A 14,062-nucleotide genomic window follows, 5' to 3' on the forward strand; every position below is an offset into this window, starting at 1 on the left:
CAAACAGTTTTGTAATTTTTCATATATCATAAAATTTTTCATTTTATCCAAACCAATAAACTTCTTTGACATGCAATTAGCAATGGCTGACTAAAGGTTATTAGGTAGGATGTAATCTCTTTCTGCTGAAGGTCAGTTACAATCTGAAACCCAGTCTAATCAAGTCACTACAAAGAGATGAGGTCTCACTCAGTTAAGGAATTAATAAATTAATCCTTTAATCCATTTGAACAAGTGGTACAGTTCTACAAAGTCTCAGTCATGGTTACCCCTACAGTGATATAATATTTGCTGCATTCTTAGGGAAGGGGAAAAAAAACCCCTCAAAGCAGAGCAGCCTTTGCTTTTGACAGCAATTAATACGAGGGGAGGGGAAAATCTACAGATCTGCTGGTGGTGAGAAATGTCTTCAGAAGAACCATTGTGGGAATGTTCACAGCTATGCTAGTTAGTCTGTACCTCTCAGTGGGGCAGAAAGGAAACAAGCACTGTTTGAGAGCCTGTGTGACTTACGGGGTGGACTTACGCAGTCAAGCCTGTACACACATAGCCTGCAGAGCTCTCAGGCCATTCCCTAGATGAGGAAATGCTTCATGCCATAGTGAGAGCCTGATGCTTACCGTCTTAGAAGGGCGCTTACCTTATTTGTTGGATACAACAGCTGATGGCAAACCTTTTATCATTACAGATTATATAATTGTGACACCTGTCAAAGTGGATTCCAGTGGATCGTACATTTCACATGATGTTTTGCACAGTACTAGGAGAAAGAGATCAACTCAGAGTTCAAAGAGTTCCTTGCACTACAAGTTTTCAGCATTTGGACAGGAACTTCACTTAGAACTTAAACCTTCGACCATTTTAAGCAACAGTTTTATTGTCCAGGTACTTGGGAAAGATGGAGTCTCAAATTCTCAGGAACATGAAATTGAGCAGTGTTTCTACCAGGGATTTATAAGGAATGATAGCACCTCTTCGGTAGCGATATCCACATGTGTAGGCTTGGTAAGTGTTTATTTAAAACAAATCAACATTAAAAGTATTTTCATATGTGGAATAGTAGCTGAATGTGTGTAATTCATATGATATTAAGGATGCCATACACCACTCGGTGATTTTCCTAGTACCAGTAGTTGCTATTGCATTTAACAGAAGAGATTTAGTTACAGCCAATGAACTGCAACGCACTCTGTGTATTTTTTGGTCTTTCAGGAGAAAAATAGAAGACTGTCTGGTAGTCCTCATAATTCCCATAGCAATTTTCATTTGTTATGGTTTGTGATAATTTATACATTTTTTGCTCATTCTTAAGTAAAAGCCATTCCTGCCTACTGTGAATAAAGAAAAAAAAAAGTCAATCCATAAGCTTGTGAGAAAAGAATATTGTACCTAGGTTTGTCAACTGCTTTAAGGCAGGGTGAATTTCCTAGCTCAGCAGGAGTTATGAACCAATTTCCCTTCATTTCCTTTGACAATTCCAGCCTTATTTGGGTTTATAAGTCTTGATTAGTTGATCTCTTATGAATGTGTTAAATATTATCATTGCATATTTTCCACTTATGGCTATCATCCAAGTTCATGAAAAATTAGTCCTCACAAATTATTTTTTCAACATACATTTGACAGTACTCATTGCCTGCAGAGGAGTCTTTACTGATGTAATTCAGAAGAATAATCTACAGAAATAATAGTTATTGTTGCTTTTAGGCTTAAGCCCTTGCACTTGCAAAGCAATCTCTTATGCAGATGAAAGCAGTGGCGTTTAATAGTGTTAGGTATATGAAGCTATCTGCCTGCTTTGAGGTTGACCAAGGTCCAGAGGATATGTTGGGTCACCCGCTAGCGATCTGTTTTGCAAAGGTACTTGTCCATAAGGGCTATTAAACTGTGTGATGGGACCACGAAAGGAGCACTTGAGACACTCAGTGTTTCCTTTGAAATAGTAATCAGTGACTTGAGAAGAGGGCGGTTCATTAGGAAGAGCTGTTGAATACTGAAAACTGATTGAAGTAGTCTGGATGGTATTTTGAATGCTCTACTTTTTTTTTTCTCAGCAAGTTAGAGGAATTAGTATCTTAGAGTTCATTTGAATAGTTGCAAATGTGACTTTGGAGCAGGTGCCAGGAACTGGAATGAAGCTTTCTTTTGGTGGGGTTTTTTTGTTTGTTGGTTTTTGTTTTTTTTTTTTGTTTGTTTGTTTGTTTGTTTTTTTAAAGTTGTGTTTGTAGTGCTGAACTGTTAATATCAAATGTGCTTAGTTGTTTCTGTGGAAGCTTCATTTTCACAACTACTAGGTGTTACCATATTTATTCAGGAAAAAAACCCTCCTGTTTTCATTTGTTGCAGTGTCTGTCTTTTCCTCTAAGAGAAGTTCCCTACCTACACGCTACAGTTACAGTTTGGGTGATCTCCCCTGCTTGGTCATGTTGTGTTTTTTAACATGCTTTTTGAGCTAAGTGAAGCTGGGCTTGTCAAGTCTTGTCTGGAGAAGGAAGGTTCAAGTCTGCCTCAGGTCACAGAGAAACAGAATGTGGTGATCTTAACTGAGACTGAAATGGATCTTTTACCACTGTCTCGACAAAGAGATTGTTATGACTGGTAAGCTTCACTTAGAAAAGATCCAGAAACTGATCAAAAGAGAATAAATGTTGTGGGATGAACAAATTTATTATGGCAGAACCTTTTTCAGTCCCTAGATTATTGCCAATTAGAATCTATCTCTTTCTTTAATTGATTCCAAAGTTCAATAGATTTCACCTTAAATTGTTATTTTAAACCGGTAAATGAAGTAAACCTTTACTTACAATAATTCCCTGTGGAGCAGGTATCACAAATAGAGTAAATTGTTCCTTTCTCCCTATCTGTTTATTTCAGTGCACCTAATGCATCCCAGGCAAATTATCAACAGGATTGCTAGTCTTTCAGTTTGCAAGGCTGCCTTCTTAAAAATGTGTCGTCAGCTGTCTGTAATGACAACCACGTCATTTTCTACTGTGATCCAAATTTGGTAATCATATGTTAAGTCTGGACGTTGTGCTCTGATCAAGAGAACCTTGTGAATAGCTTCTATATCCTCTTTGCACCGACTACTTTTGTCACTTGGTTGCCCTTCTTTCCTATTTGCTTTGTTCACTGCAATTAAACCAAAAGTGGTGTTTCTTCTATATGGTTGGTAGCACTAATCTTTCCATTGTTCCTTTCATTAGCAATAGCTTCTCTACAATAAAACTGCAGTGACCCATTCTTTCAAGCCTGGAACACCACAATGTGATTTGGAAGCAATTGCATTTCAATAGACTACAGGGACTCTTTGATCTAATTTTTTGGATGACCTAGAGTATTCAGTCATTCAGCTGTCTGTTATCTGCCATTGCCTGCAGAGTAGACTTTTGAGAGAGTCTATATGAAATGGTTTGTTAGGCAGGATGACCTTAACTTAACACTACAAAGGAGCAAGAATTTGTTGCTTTGGTATAGATCTGTTAAGAGATGTGTATATCTTACTCACATTTTAATAGCTTAGTCAACAATAAGGCCCCACATTTTAATGCTGATTTGTTGATTTGAGACCAAATGTTTCCATCAGGCAACACTATTTTCTGGCTGTGTCAGAAGGCAGAACTGGATCTATGCTCTTTATCTGAACAAGTGCTCTAGTATATCAAGTTCGTATTTTAGGAGAATGTGTACAAGTTTGCTAGGAGCACTCTTTCTTACCTTTTCATTATTGAAGTGTTTAGGTGCTTTGATTTTCAACAGGAAACTTGGAATCTTGCTTTCTCCTGTCTTCTGCCCTTCCCCACTTCAGTCAGCATCCTTTACTTGCTGGATCATCTGTTATGCAGCAAGAAAGCTGTGCTTTTTTTTTTTTTTTTTTTTTTACTTTAATGAAATTAACTAGTATGCAAGAAATCTTGTTTAGATCTTCCTAAATGTCTGTTTCGCCATCAGTCATTGAGTAGAAGCATCATACTTAGCGATAAAAGAGTACGACAGATTTATTAAAATTCAGGTTTATGTTGTACATCACACCGATTGGCTCAGTCATTTTGTCAAAAGAGTTCAGAAGATGAACGTAATTCGTACTCCTTCAGAAAAATGTGTTCTGGACTATCTGTGGAGAATATGATATATTCCCTCCAAAGAAGTTGTGATAATTTTTTTCATTTTCATATATTTTGTAAATGCATTCTCACTCTCAGGAGTGTGTTTGTGGTTTGTTTGTTTTTTTTTTTTTTTTTTAACTCCTACAACTTTGGGTCAATGAGTTCATTTATGTTAGTAAATAAAAAAATAGTTTCTCTCTTTGGCATCATCTTAATGTGGCCCGAATAGAAGTTAATGCAAAATTTTCAACTCATTTCTCCACTTCATTATTACTTTCAATAGAACTCTTCTGTTTCTCCAGCATGACTTCTTGGAGTTTCCTTCAATCCCTTGTGCTCTCCCAGTTGACATATCTAGGCCACTAGTTTGTCTTGCTGCTTTATCCTCTATTTACATTCTCCAATTCAAGCTGTTAATTCTTCCTAAATTAGATTTTTTTTTTCCCCAAACTCCTGACTTGAGCTAATTCTTACTTATTCTAATGATATGTTTTTATTGCTATTATTGTTTAGTAATATAGTATTACTTAAATTGCCTTTAGCTATCTAATTGGGAGGCAGACTATGCCAGATCCACCAAATGCAGAGATTTCTCAGTTTTTCTGAAGGAGGTGGTGCTGGCCACTTTCATCTGCATTAAAAACTACCTATTATAGGTTCACCATCTTTAACTCCACTTTCATGATGACATTGTCTCTAAAAGACTTAGTACTGTCTTTCTAGTCTGTGTAGAAACTGCGTTGCTTGTCTCTCTTTATATGCTAGTGTTTGTCTCCTTTCTGTCTCCTTATATGCTGCTTATGTTAAGTCTATATATACATAATCTCCTGTATAAAGTGAGTTGTTTGCAGTCACACAGTAAATCAGGGCAGAATACAAGAGAACCCCAGAGCTGTCAGTAGCCCAGTTGTGTTCTAGAGGCATTCTTAAAAGTAATTTATAATTGTGCATTTAGGAGCAGAAGTCACGTTCCCCTTGTGAACAAGAACTCCCTCTTAAAGTCAAACAAGTTTACACTACAGTCCAATAAACAACATAGAAAATAGTGAATGTAATGAGTGAGTAGTTTATTGTGTAGCATTTGTGGGGGTGGTGCTGCTATTTGGTGGAAGAGAGAGGTGAGGGTATGGAGCAAGTACAAAACATGTGGGCCCAGAGAAAAGAAACATAAGTACAGCATAAAGGAACTCTCCTACTACTACATCACAGAGGAGACATGCTTGTGTATTTTGTGTCAGAGGGAAAATCAGTACAGTTCAGGTCCTTTAAAACTGTATGATACAGTTTTATTGTTCAGGCCAAGTTCAGCCCTGAGCAAATGTACTGGCGTGGAGGCCTGCAAGGCTGCACCTGCTTACGCTAAAGGTGAACGTGGGCCAGTCTTTCCCTTTTATTTATGTGCCTCAATTAGAAGAGTGGAGTCAGCCTCATGCGCTAGCTAGTGCCCTCCTTTGTTTTTGGTAAGATGTGATTGAATCTTTCATTATAAGGGGCCTCTTTCTCTTGTCTCAAGTTCTGTTATGTTTGTTAGTGTCTAGTCAAGGGAAGAGAAGGAGGAGGGAAAGATGAATCATGTTACACTCAGTGAGCTGTCAGAGGAGTCTACGACTGCAGAAAGGGTTAGATGCAGCACTGAGAGATAAACAGGAGATGTATTAATTCAATGGAAGTTGTGTGTGCATGTCTGAGGGCAGGACTTTGCTCAGAGTATCAAAGAAGCCACAAAATTAAAGCTTCTTAACGCAGCCTGGCCACCTAAGAGGCAGGCAGGCAAGGCAACTCATGTACCCACTCTTTGTAGTCATTTAATTGCACCCTGTATTAGCATTATTTAAGTTCATGCTAACAACAGCCTCTTACTCCTAGAGCTCACACTTTAAACCCAATTAAATATGTTGAGACAAATCCCAAGGTTCTTATGCAGACAAACTCCCATCAAAATCAGTGAGCCAGACTGCTGGTAAAAGTAGAAAATAATTGCTGTTTGCAATGAGGTTCCTTTAGAAACCTACAGCTGTAAAAATAGGACAAAATTTGGCCCAGTGGGACCTTGAAGAGAAACTAAGTACAGAACTGGTGATTTGACTCATTGTCAAAACTATTTTTAGTCCATCCACAAGTCAGTAGACAAATCCTACATTTTCTGCCATTATACCAGCACAACATGAACAGCATCTGGCACGCAAGTTCTTTGACTTTCTTTACATTCACACAACATTACATAAAACACAAACTGTGTTTTACAGGATCCTCACTTTGTCCACTGTTTTGATAGATATTCTGCCATTATTGACTCCATCATATGGTAAAGATAAAAATAAGAAAAATTTTTAAAAGAAAATGAGGTGACAATGGGAAAAAGGCATATTCTTGAAGGTATTTTAAATTACACTAGACAAATGCAAGACACTATTTCTGGTCTCATCCTTGAATTGACTGCTGATGGGGAATGAATTGTGTGATTAGATTATTGATTACCCTTCTCCATATCTGTCTGATAAGCTTTCTGTTTAACTCTGGCTTTAGCTCTGCAAGACAAAGACAGTGTTATCCAAGGCATTTTGACCCTACTGATGGGTAAGAAATGGAATTAAAGAGGATTAATGATGGAGAAATAATCTGCTTCCACTGGACAGGAAAAGTAACAAAGGATGCATTTCTTCCAGGTTTTGTATTTAAAAACCTGGAACCCTGGAACATACATAGAGGAAATACTGTGTCACTGAGAGCACGTTGGCTCCATCAGCCTGAACACAGTGGGCTGTGGACGTGGAACAGCTCGCAAGTGTGCCCACAGGAGCTGATCCTCTCAGTCATTTTTGCCTGCTCCATTATTGCTCAGCTGGCAGTAAGAGCATGGAAATTGTTTGTTGGTGGATTTCCGACCGAACTTCAGGCTGTTGTGAGCACCGGTGCTTATACCGTTAAAACAGTTCCAGGAACAGGGAGCCGTCCATTTGTACATAGATAGGCAGTTCATCTTGACCTTTCTTGTTAAGCAGCAGTCTTATAACTTGTAAAGGAATTAGGAGGCTCGATCTATACTTGAAACATCAGCATTTTTCGTGCTGTAGCAAAGTCTTTCCACAAAGCTTAGTTCCCACACTTTCCCTAGTCTATTAGAGGAAAGCTTATAGGCAAATGCCCTCATAAGGGTCAGGAGAGGATGACCTGTCTGCACAGTCTTGACCTCTTCATAACAGGATGTCTTTGATGTAAATGAGGATTTTTATTTTAAGCGCCACTATTTTCATTTGGACCATGCCATCTCTGCTGCCGAGATGCAACATAGTCTCTTCTGCACAGCTGCGCACTGCTGAACATCTGAAAGATTTCTCCTTTTGGAGGCAGATTCTAATAAGTAATAGCAGATTTCAGTCACTAATAATTAACCTAAACAAGATTTTATTTCTGTTTTTTTCCTCTCCTTCCTCCACTACAGAAGTGTTTGAGGAAGATACTGGGTTTGCAGACCTGGAATGTAAAGGCTTTTGTTTACCCAAAACACAATGACAGTCTGTGTAACTGTGGTTCAATTTAAGTCCAACTCAAGCAGCCAACTCCTAGAGCGCTGTACCTGGCACATACCAGTAGAGTGAGTGGAAAGCACAGGAATATTTTGGTTGTGCCCTTGCCCTGCCACAGAGTCCACTTAATTTGAGCAAACAGTGGTATCAAAACTGTTCTTAAACATTTTTTTTCTTTTTCCCAAGCTTAGTCCCTCCTTAGCCTCTCTGGAAAGCCAGTGCACTGATTATGATGCCAGCTTTGTGATTTGCGCACTAGTACTCAGTTGGGAACTTGACTTTGATTCAGCAAAGGTTGTCCAGTCATAACCAGTCTGGATGGTCACTGGGAGTTTGTTACCAACTTCATAAGTCCATCAGTTATTTTGGCATGTACAGTTTTTGTTTGTCACAGTTATGTTTACGTCTACAAGATATTTAAGGTAATGTTTTCTGATTTGCAGCTTTCTAGGGAAGAGTTTGTGTTTCTGATGCATGGCATGTCCCATACTCTTTGAAATGGATGATCGCTGGGACTGCTGTTCAGTATTGCAAATAGTGAGAGAAGGATGGAGGTCTGAAGACTGTTCCAATATCTGTGGTTTTGAAATCTGCAGTCTGTGGGTAAGGTTAAGATAAAAGCTAGGGCCATGCTAGACAAAGGCAACCAGAGCTGTGATGCCACTAATATATTATTTAAGACAGTTTCAGAGCTATTTGCATCTGACTTCATTCTCTCCTGAGCACAAGTAATGTTTTTGACTTAAAGATTTATAGTTCTCTAGGGATTTTCTATAAAATACCTGCTTTCTCTTTGTGGAAGTTGCATTGTCCAGTGATAACCTGGCAGCAGCCCCACTAAAGTCAGCAGCCTTTTTAGTCATCAGGAGTGTTCCTTCTGACTTGACTTCTCACCACATACAGAAGCTGTTGGCTCTGTGTGCCTCCCTTTGTAATGGTCTTCTCTCAGGGAGATGGCAGGAGAGGAGTTAAACTTAGTTATCGCTGCAGTGAGAGCTAGCAGTGGACCTACAGTGAGTTTTATCAGCTGAAATTCAGACTTGAGTATCTTTTTTTCTCCAAACCACTCATTTTGTGTTAGGAAGGCTCTGAGTAGCTCTTAAATGGTATCTGAATTGAACTTTAATGGATAATTACATTACAAACAAGGTTTTCCTCTGTCTTTTTGATCATGTCACTGGGAGCAGAAATGTTGGTTCTTTCTTGCCTTTTCTTATCCCATTTTAATCCCAATTCTGTTGCTGCAGGTCTACCACAAATTACAGTATGCTAAAGGAATTTCCTATTGATTTGCTCTGACAGTGATTTGACCAGCTATGTGAATAGCTGATGGAAGCAGAACTTATCTTTGGTTCAGACAGTAGAGCATTGACTAAAGCTTCAAGGTAAACATTTACAGAAGAAATGTGAAATCGTAATGCCTTGCAGCTCAGCACAATTTACAAACATGTATTAATTAAGCTTCAGTACTGGCTTTACTGTGTGTTAGCTGAGAACAGCATCCTGGCTTATAATAGGTTGACATCAGTAACCTTTTATTGTTTATCATGCTCAGAAGTCACTAAGAATGAGGGTGAAGAAATGTCAAATAATCAGGTCATATGCAAGTGAATGAGTCTTGATGGTTCAAGCTCAGTACCGTGGGAACCGTTATTTCCAGAGTAATTTCTGGAACATGCAAGTTAATTTCTTTTTTACACTCTTAGTTCATAATCTACCAACAAGTTGTACAGTCAGATGAAAATCCTTTTCCTGACTCTCATATATGGCTGCCCAGCTTGTTCCTGCCAAAAAGTACTGAAAGAAAAAAGTTTGACAAAGATAATAGGTCTTGAAGTTATTCTAACTGGAATAACAAGGCCCAGCACAAACCTGCTTAATAGAAGAGGAAGCTGAGGCAATAAAGTGATATTTACTTGCAGAGACAATAGGGCGTTGCCTTTTCGCTCCTCTGTGGCATTAGCATTGCTAGCTGCCCCACTATGTACACAGCACACTCGTGGTTTTATTCTTTGAGGACTGGATTCTTGCTGTTCACAGTGGGATTACTTGAATGCTTGTGCCTGCCTGCCTAATATATGTTAATTGAAGGACTTTTGTGTCTCAACATCTTTATTAATATTAATGGCATGAGATTTTTAATGGACCTATGCAAAATATGCTTGACCTAGCTTGAGCCCTCACTTTTGTTTTTATACTCTGCAGCACAGTGTGGCTTCCAACTAATTTAAGAACGTAATATTATATTCTGTGGCAGAATACACAAACTAATGAAACATGGATTACTCTTCAGATCTGCAGTTTCTTTGCCATGAGGTATAAAATTTATATAACACCAGAATACAATTAGGTTTTTTAAAATCATGAAATTAAAAACAGATTTGCTTTCTATCCATGCAAATTATTGCACCTCGGTGAAAAGAGTAACCATTTTAAAATAATTCTGTCTTGAGCAGGCTTGTCTTACACCACACATTCTTTTTTTAGGAAGAAGTCATCAAAACAGTAAGTCTTAAAATTAGACTAGACTAAACCTCAAGAAATATTTCAAGTTAATATTGTAATTAAAGTATGACCTGGTCATGGTAAGGGATAGGTATAAATGCTGTAACAGTGTTGGAGAATAAAGTTTAAACTTTTCTAAAAATATGGCTGCCCAGTTTCATTTCTTCTTAACACTTGACAGAAAGTTATGCTATTTGTTTTGTTAGATGCAATATAAATTAAAGATTAAAAATCCAATCTTGGGCTAGGGCCAAGGCCAAGGTGAATTTTTGCAGCCCACTGTGGATGATTACAGCATGAACAAGAAAAATGCTTCTGTCACTTTTGCACTATTTTGCTCTTTTTCACTGCTTTTTTTTTTTTCTGTCAAAGAGGATTATTCCTTATAGTCCCCTCTACGTGACATTGTTTGCAATAGATGTCTGTAAAATCACTGTAGAGACCAGCCTACCATAACAGTATGTCCAGCCTCCAATTTTTTTTTTTTCTGTTCGCTGGCTTCTCTTCATGCTAGAAGCCATGCTGAAGGCTGTATAAATACTTCTTGCACTCTCAACATCATGTACTGATGATCAGATTGTTACCTTGCCTCTAGCAGCAAAAGCTTGAGCAAAGAGGCAGAAAAAGAACAATTTCCAGGCTGAGACACAGGAGAGTAGCTGATGTCTACTGATTCCTGCAGTACAGTATCTTCAGCTCTCACTGACAGGTATTTGCTGGTTTAGGGGCTTCATTTAAAGCTTGTAGTGAGTAAAAAGTTTTATACTGACTGCTTTGGATCAGAACCTGGCCTCAGGAGAGTTCTCTTTTCTACCTCCCTACATCATCTTGGCCCTTAAGTCAACAGGCACACCATTTCTTTGGGAAACATTACTACAATTACTGTTTGGTTTAGAAAGACATTTTGCAAGTTGAAAGTCTCACTGGCTCATGAAGAAAGTGAAGCATGGCCATTTCTACTGGCAGACCCCAAAACCCATCTTGTAAATAATCCAGGGTAGTGCTGTATAATCAGATTTCACTGAATCAGAAGTGAGGTGGAGGACAATGGCCTACTCGAAGGGCAAAGAAACACGTCTGCAGACTGACTCTGTGCTGTTCTCATGGACCACTGGAACAGTAACAGCCAAGAGTGAAATGAGGCAGGAGTCCAGGCAGTTTCCCAGAGAACCAGCTGCTGCTACTGCTGCTAGAAAATGCACTGAAGTGCTTGGCATCTGGTGCCTGCAGCTGCCGGATGCGTTTCAGTGTACTTATGCCAATTATTTAAATTCTGCTGTGCTGCCAGAGTATGCTGACAATGAAGGAGTAAAGGAAGCACAATGGCTACCAAAAAATACTAAGTCAATAGTAAATATAAAGAGGTTACTTGGCCTAATCTCAATCAAGTCCTGATAAAGTCAAGTCTGGCATTGGGACTAGAAGAGGAAAGTAGCTTTTGAGGCTTGTTTCCTTTGTTAGACTAGGCATGGACTTTACAGTTTTTGACCTATTAAAATGTGCAAGGATATTATTACTTCTTGTCCTGGGAACACCCATAGGAGGCAAGGCCCTATTCATCATCTTCTCTTGGTAGGAAACCCAAATAATTGCAGAGAGGAGAATGTAGCCTGTTACAGAAACAGTTAATTGTTCCCTCTGATTTCTGTGATGCCTCTGACTACAAGAGAGTCCTGGGTGATCATTTCAGCTGCCTGAGGCACAGAGTCTCCTGCAGGTCTCACTTAATGAAGATCATGCATGAACCCAAATACAGGGTGGGAGCCATGAGAGAACAGCGTACAGTTGATGCCGTGTGTCATTGAAGATCAGACTAATGGCGTGGTGACAAAGGCTTACTTTCTCCATCAGCCTGTGTAACAGGTGAGATACCAATGAAAGGACAATTTGGACTTGAAGCAGAGTAAGAAAGGGAGGCTCTCAGATTACCACAGACAGTTGAAGCTGGGATCAAAATTATGCCAGAGTTTGGTGTTGGCCCGTGAATATCACACCAGTTCTATTTACAGGTTCTCAGCTTTTGGAGTATAGTGCAGTGAGAAGTGTTTTTGTTGTAATGTAAACATTTCTTGAAAACTAGCTTTCTAGTTTGCAGAATAGCACCATAACACTAAATTAGTTGGAAAGAGCTTGAGGGCTGAAGGAATAGTATATTTTTTGTTGTTGTTGTGGCTATTCACATGATTTATATAATAATTTTAAAGATTACAGTTTGGGAAAGTCAGGAACATGCTCTAATGTGAGAAACAGAACAGAAGGAAATGTTATTCACCCAGGATGAAGGTCCGTCTTCTGCAAAGTGGCGTTCGTACATAGCAAAGGTTGCTTTATCTCCACGGCCCTCCTTCTGTGTTAGGTTTAACAGAAGATGATGTGGAGCATTTCGCCATGGGGCTGTTTCCTGCTCACCCTCAGCCTGCTCTGAATGGTGCCCATGTGCTCCAAAATACTTCCATGGATATGCCACATGCCCTTACTGGCAGTTTAGCCTCTGGGCCTGACTCTTTGCATTTTACTTGCCAATAAAAAGGAAGATAAATTTATATATACGTACGTACATATCTATACCAATACACTGACTTGGTGCCAATCCTTTAATCTTGATTTTACAAAGGACAGTGCAATTCAGTGTCCATTGTCTGTGAAATATTAATATATTTGTATTTCCATGCAGTTGCACAAGGCGATGCTCTTTACAGCTGTTGTCTCTTCTGCCGTTTGCGAACTATATTATGTGCTAGCAAAATAATAATTGTCATTTAAATCAACACGTTCGTGTTTCTTCTAGGAAGGGACTTAAATTTTAAAGATGTATTTTGTGATTGATGTGATTTGTCTCTGATTTTTGTAGTAAGTGGATGGAGGTAGGGTTTTTGCAAAAAATGATAATGTAGAGAATGTATATGTTAGTCTTGCATGACTTCTATCACTATTTGTTGAAGGAATAGGTCACTATACGTCTGTAAATTACCTCATAAAATTTATTTACTCTTGAAAAAAATTAAATTTATTTTGGATTGGTGAAATTTGTGAGAATTAGTAATAATATACATGATTTAAAAAAATATGCAAGTTCAGTGTCCTAGTCCTTTCAAGGCGTTCAGTAGAGGTATATAAAGAGAAGCCCCGGACACGGGTGATCAGACGTGGAATCTTGGGCTGAAATTATTCCAGCAGGATGGGGAGTGTAGTTTAAATCCTCTCTTATCTTACTGGCATTCTTGTGCGTGCTAGCTCTCCCTGGCAAGATGTTTGATTGATTCATAGCAACTGATGGGCAGTTTAAAATTACAAAGCTTTCAGTTTCCTTGTTCCTGTCAGATAAAGAGGGTGGGCATTTCCTGATTATATGGTATACATTCAAAATACTTCAGTTCCCTGTGGTGCTATTTGTGACTAATTTACTTCCATAGCACATTAACACTGCTGGTTTTATGCTGTGGGAGGGGTCTGTAGCGTAGCATGCTGTGAAGAGAGAGGTGTTTCACAACAAGAGGTCCTTCTGGCTTTTCCTCTGTTTACATTACCACCTGGAAAGAAGAAAAGGTGGAGGAAATGGCTGATGATCCACATGGATTGCATGAACGGTCACATCTTTAGTTGTGACACATTAAGCTGGGCAAATTCACACTAAGAAGTGTCAGGATTGCACTTTAACTCCTGGAATCGCATGTAATCTTATGTAGGAAAATGTGTAGGCACAAACAGGGCTTGACTAACTTCATCCCAGTAGTCTTACGGCGGGTTATGGCAGGCAGTGCCCCTTTAGTGGCCACTGAGCAGCCAGATTATTTTGGGGGAAAGTCAAGGGTACACTAATGTGAGGAACAGGGCCTTGGGCACAGGCTCTAGCAGAGAAGTTAGAATCTAAGAATGACAAATCTGTGGCTATGCAAGTGGCACAGAGCTTTAGAGAGACTCAAA

At 39.0% G+C, this 14,062-nt stretch overlaps 1 protein-coding gene across 2 annotated transcripts in view; it reads left to right on the forward strand.

The window, feature by feature from the left end:
• ADAMTS18 (ADAM metallopeptidase with thrombospondin type 1 motif 18) overlaps window positions 1-14,062 on the forward strand; it is a 76,693-nt gene that overhangs the window by 1,659 nt on the left and 60,972 nt on the right. For both annotated transcript variants that reach the window (XM_086757951.1, XM_010129501.2), the window contains one exon: window positions 689-1,005. In XM_086757951.1, coding sequence (XP_086614077.1) covers window positions 689-1,005 — 317 coding nt within the window. The remainder of the gene's footprint in view (window positions 1-688; window positions 1,006-14,062) is intronic.

This window comes from Chlamydotis macqueenii, chromosome 13, assembly GCF_036417535.1.
Source record: "Chlamydotis macqueenii isolate bChlMac1 chromosome 13, bChlMac1.mat, whole genome shotgun sequence".
Classification (NCBI taxonomy): Eukaryota; Metazoa; Chordata; class Aves; order Otidiformes; family Otididae; genus Chlamydotis; species Chlamydotis macqueenii.